Here is a 6293-nt window from a genome sequence, read left to right as displayed (position 1 = left end):
TGTCACTGTTTTACTCGTATTTTAGATACAAAAGTCTGACTTCTCTAAGCCATATTAGCCACTGCCCGATATAAAACATTAGTTGAGGGAGTGACAATTTATTGTTAATTATAACTGAGGTGACTGACTAATAACTTATTATGGTAGTTGTTATAATATTTTTCTTTTATACATTAAACCAGACTGAAAAGTCGGTTAGATGAGTTCGCAGACTTGTATACTTAATATTTAGTATTTTTTGTTGTTTCTACGAGTGTTTCTAGTGTTAAATTAACCATATAAGTGTTAAATTACAAATGTGCTAGTGTTTAATTAACACTTTTACATTACTCTGATATACAAAACAATTTCTTTACCTTGTACAAGAAGGTAAAATGGGAAAATAAGATCGAGACTTACTAGATTTCATCCCGACGGACCAGTTTTCCGTGATAACTCTAAGTAGTTATGTAAATTAAGGTTTAATTTTAATATGATATCACGAGTTCCCAGCCAAATAACGTTTTATGTGGGAAACTCTTGGTCTAAAAAGAAAATATCAATATATAAAAACAAAAATATGTCAAAATATTTATTTTACAAAAAATATTTTTGATTGAAGATGGTAAGAATATGTATTTTTTAAATGTATGATTTTTCGATTGATACTTAAACGATTTGATTATTTTCGATTGTTGATGAGTACCGAATAAACTTGAATGAAAACAGCTCTGGAATATTTTTTTTTAAACGTTTTTAAATGAAGAAAAAAGGGAGTGTCACTGGTGGTTCACAAAATCGGGATAAAAGTGCATCAACAATAAGTAAACGTAGTGCTTTGGCAAATTCTGGAAAAGAAATAACACCAGGTGTTTTTTTTTTAAATAATATACGTATCCTTAATTAATTGATATAATATTTATGTTTGTGATTTTATCATAACTTTATTAATAATTACTTCATAAAATATAGGAAATTTTATGTTCTAAGATAAATAATACTATAAATGATTTCACACAAACTTCTATCCTATTTTGCACCTTCTTCTTATAAATTTTTTTGATATTAGCTAACAGTTTGTCGCCCTATTAGCTCAGTTGGTTAAGGCGTAACCAATTCCTTCCGCGGTATGCTTAGGGTAGCGTAACAAAATTAATTTAATGAATAGTTGTGATGGGCTGGTGTAGTGCATGGTATATGCATGAAGGAGATGCACTCAGCCTCTGAAATTGAGGAGCTGATAAATGAAATTATCAGCGGAAAAGGGGTAAAACACATATATGGTATCACAATGGGCTCTATAGCCTAAGTGTGTACTTCGTGGACAGCCAATATAACCTAACCTAACCTAGCTAACAGTTTTGGTATTTTGAGTTTTTTTTTAAATATTATTTTTTCCTCCCCGATTTCGTTCGGATAACTGATACAGATAATGGCACTTGCTCTCACCCCTTACAATAATTGGATCGGATTGTCATGAATCTAGGAAATACAATAAACTTATGGGAATCAGAAAAAAATTTCTTTCAAATCAGAAGTATATTTTATATAAAAGTCCAGAAAATACGAACACGTCGTATGGCAGGCAGAATTGTATTGCCTGCCATTTGTTTTGAAATCGAGATTGAAATTTTTTCTCGATTCGTTTACAATAGCTTCTATTTTTTCTTTTTTTTTTTGCTCTAAAGAGAATCGAAGTTAAAAGAAATCAATAATAATTAACTTCCCGATAGGAAATTATTGTATGCATCTCAAAAATTAAACTTTTTATGTCTTTGCTGTTTCTGGCTTTATATCTCAATTTTCCAACAAATCGACTCAATGAATTTTATGGAAAATTGAAAATAAATTATATTAAATTTATATAGATGGCAGATATTTTTCAAAAAAATTAATTACTTCGTTAATAATCGATTGACTCAAACGTAAAATTCCAGAAAACTGGAACCGAGTTTTGGCTCTTTTTTCATTTACTATTATATTTTCGTTATTTGCGGATAAAAAAATGTCCGGGTGTCAAGATATTCTATTGTTTTATAATGCAACTTTTTTTAAACAAGAAATAAAGCAATTTAAAAAAAAAATTGTTTGCAAGACAATGCATTTATCGATTTGAGTGGGTATTTTATTGATGAATAAAATAACTTACTAAATCAGGAAACTTTAATATATCTAGCAATGATAAAATATATGCAATAATTAACTAAATCAGAGAAGTATTGGACTGATCCCTAAGGATATTAAGGATTGTCCACAGCTTGTTATAAAAGTAAATTATAGTAGTTCTGATATAAACACAGCAGTGTGTTTTATATTTGTTACCTGCTTATTTCCAGGAAAAAAAGTTTGTTAGTTTAACAATAATATACAGAATATCTCAAAAGACGAGATCATTTTAGGTATTAAAAAACTTTTTGTAATACTAAAAAATAGTATAAGTTTAAAAAATGTACCTAACTAGCTGAACTAAAAAGTAGAAAATAATTTCCATAAGTTAAAAAAAAAAAAAAAAATAGAGTGATTAATGAAACCTCTGATAATATGAAACCTTTTCTAGAATAATAATCCTTACGATAATATCACCCGAGGTAAAATACCACCGTCTCATGGAAGCACAGAGGGTAAGGGGCTCAGAATTACCACAGGTTTAGTTACTAAGTATACGTTTAAGCCAAAATACTTTCGAATTTATGAAATTTTTGATGGCTTTTTTTTTGTAGTTTCATACATACGTGTAAAATTTTTCCCATATTCTGAAGAAACATCCCATCAATCCCCATCATCTCCAAAAATGGAACGTGAATTATTTATAAATATAAATTGTCCAATACGTTTATTAATGGAATATCTCCGACTTGAAGCAAATATTCCAATGACGCTTGAATTTGATTTATTTGATGAAATGGGAACTTTAAAACGAACATTTCAGTTATCGCCAGAAAAAATGGCCAGCCAATTACTAGTATCAAAAGGTAACAAAAATAATTAAAAATTAGCTAGCAACTAATTTTTAGCGGACCGGATGGATTTTGATGGAGTTTTCGGCATTCAATTCGAATAGCCATCTAGAAATTTTTCATTTGCTCGCGTTCAAAATAAATTGGGATAATGGAACATTTCTTTTTTAAAATAAGTGCAAAATCGTCACTCGATCATACATTGATAAACAATCAGTATCTAGCTTTGGAAGGAGCAAATGTTCTGTTCTGACTTCCCGAATTTTCAAAGTGACAACCCTACCATTATGGCAAATGAAAAATAAATGTTTTAGGCTAAGCTCTCACCTCCTCCTTTTTTAATACCCGTGAAATTTCCGATTAAAAACACTTGGTTCGCAGATAATGAATTCCATTTTTTTAACATAAAGCATTTACAATTTTTAGCTATATATTTTATTGTGGTGTTTCCAAAAAATGATCTAGGCGTTTCATTAAAGCCCCTTATTTTGATAAATCGTGGTTCACGATTAAATACAGATTATACGGCACGTATACGTCGTCAAATACAAGCATCTGCGAGAAAATATATAAAATCTTCGAGAGCCTCTGATTAAATCTATTTCACAAAATTAGGTATTTTATTTTAAGAACCAAAAAAAGCTGTACAGAGTAAAATAAAGCTTCATTATTGTATTCCAATCAACAATTGTATATGTTTAAGTTAAAAATAAATAGAAATAAAAATAAAAATTGTTTTTCTAATAGTGGTAAGTTTTCCATAGATAAGATATTCGGATGTAATTTTTTATTGTCATCCGGATACTATTGTATAGGGTAGGGCATAGATATGTGAGTGATTTTGAAAACAGTGTAAAAAAACGATTTTTTCAAACTATTTTTCAGCTTTGATGTCAATTTTCCCCTAGCTATCACTTATGTGGTTAATTCTGGCACCAGGACTCCAAATTCTCGAAACCTATTAGTGATAGGTTAATTTTAATCTCAAATTTGAAGAGTATGGCCCAAATTTAGTAAGATTACATACTTGGTTTATCAAAATTGGATAAAATTTGGATGTGATAGAGCAAAATTAAATTTTTTGGATTTTGATGACGTCATAAAGTTGAAAAATTCGATTTTTTTTATAACACAGGCAAATTTGATCCGATCTTATAGGAATTTTTTTTGGCACCCACTAATTTTGGGTCATTCTTTTTAATTGTGTTGTTAATTTTTCGCTTGCTATCACTTATGTGCTTAATTCCAGGACCAGGACTCCAAATTCTCGAAACATATTAGAGCTAGGTTAATTTTGATATCAAATTTGAAAAAACTGACCCAAATTTAATAGGATTACATACTTGGTTTATCAAAATTGGATAAAATTTGGATGTGATAGAGCATAATTAAATTTTTTGGATTTTGATTACGTCATAAAGTTGAAAAATTCGATTTTTTTTATAACACAGGCAAATTTGATCCGATCTTATAGGAATTTTTGTTGAAACCCACTAATTTTGGGTCATTCTTTTCAGCTGTGATGCTAATTTTTCGCTAGCTATCACTTTTGCTCACAAATTTGAAAAGTCCGACCCAAATTTAGCAGGATTACATACTTGGTACAAATTACAAATAATTTTTATTTAAAGATATAAACTTTCGATATTTGTTTAAATTTGAATATAACGAACAGATATTTCATTTTACAGAAACGTGTTTTTATGAGATTATAAACAATTAGTTTCACCATTCATTGCCGATCTCTATACCAACTAGATAATATCGAAAGATAATTATAAATTTATATACAATCGTCATCCGATATAGCACGAAAGTTGATTTATTGAATAGATTAATTTCAAAATGTCAATTGATATAAATCATAGAATATGTATTATATAAAACCCATATTCAACTTTATCAAATTAGGAATGTCACCCATTATTTGAATGTCACATCAAAGTCAATTGTATGGAAATTGGATTTTATTATTTACAGATAAATAATTTTATTCATCTATATATGTTGATTTAAGAATGTATGAGCATAACAACAATGTTTGATTTAAAGGCTCAAATTGTTTTTAATAAGTAGACTTTAACTCAAAAAATATGTGGTTAAAACTTCAGCTTAGGTTTCCATGCAAATTTTTAAGAAAACACGTGAAAACAAACAATTGACTGAGTTAATTGTTGAAATACCATGTATAGACAGTGTTGATTACTCTGTCACATTACACATACATACATACATGTCACACATATATAAATGATATTCCTATATAATACATACTATACAATTTGAGCATAATTTGTGCTCTCACGAGTAAACAGTGATTTAATTGGGACAAAACGAACAAAAGTTGTTTAATTTTATACATTTAAACTTGTATTCTATCTCTAACGGTTTACAAGATAAGTCCTACGGACCCAAGACCCAATTGACCTATGTTGCTCATTTACGAACTCGACTCACCTTTTACGTCCACAACATACTCTAAAAATTTCAGCTTGATATCTCTTTTCGTTTTTGAGTAATCGCGATGACAGACAGGGCAGATAGACAGACGACAGACAGACAACTAGAAATAGACTAATTAGGTGATTTTATGGACACCTAGTATTTGTTTACGTAGTCATGGTAGGGACAATAAAAGCGATGCCAGCGCTTCCAGTGAAAAATTTTGGCGATAAAGGAGGCTGTTATGAATAATTTAGCAATTCTTTACATGTTAATGTCATAGAAAATGTCAAATTGAAATTATTGAAAAACGCTAATTAATTAAACTTAATGCATTAAAAATTGTGAAAATAAGAAATCAAATTGCACAAATATTATTTTTTAAATGTAAATTATCATAATTATTTATTTAAATTTGTGAGACGATAATATTAAATTTTCAATGTAAGTTATAAATGCAATCCATACAATTCTATAATTAAAGTAGTGTATTGATACCATTGAAACGCTTCCAATAAAACTCACACACGGTGCGAATACCAAAATTTTGTTCATAGCATCAATATTTTTAAGCGTTACAAACTTGGGACTAAACTTAGTATACCTTGATATATTTCATATACATGATATACAAAGTATCTTAAAATATAACCATTGATTATCAAGGTACACAAAACCATACGTATATCATATAGCATTAACCTCTTGGGATTCTCATACACATATCAAAGGTTTTGAATTTGTTTTTGCTACCACAAACTCGTTTTTTTTTTTTTCGCAAGAAATATTTCTAATAGAAATGTCATTACGAATATTCGATAAAAGCAAAAAACTGACGATAAATTATATTAAAAGGCAGACATTGAATCTTCTGCTTTAGTTCATTCGTAAATACATTTTTCTTAATTCGATAAA

At 28.9% G+C, this 6293-nt stretch overlaps 1 protein-coding gene across 1 annotated transcript; it reads left to right on the top strand.

Moving 5' to 3' along the window:
* Positions 1-664: 664 nt before the first annotated feature.
* LOC123301050 lies at positions 665-3532 on the top strand. Its single transcript, XM_044883777.1, has 3 exons — positions 665-848; positions 2700-2951; positions 3363-3532. Exons 1-3 carry the CDS (start codon positions 740-742, stop codon positions 3530-3532), a joined length of 531 nt encoding a protein of 176 aa, XP_044739712.1. The 5' UTR covers positions 665-739.
* The last annotated feature ends 2761 nt before the right edge of the window (positions 3533-6293 follow it).

The sequence above is a fragment of the Chrysoperla carnea genome, chromosome 5 (genome assembly GCF_905475395.1).
Source record: "Chrysoperla carnea chromosome 5, inChrCarn1.1, whole genome shotgun sequence".
NCBI lineage: Eukaryota > Metazoa > Arthropoda > Insecta > Neuroptera > Chrysopidae > Chrysoperla > Chrysoperla carnea.
The sequence above is the reverse complement of the archived record's forward strand: the minus strand, read 5'-3'. Positions and strand labels throughout refer to the sequence as shown.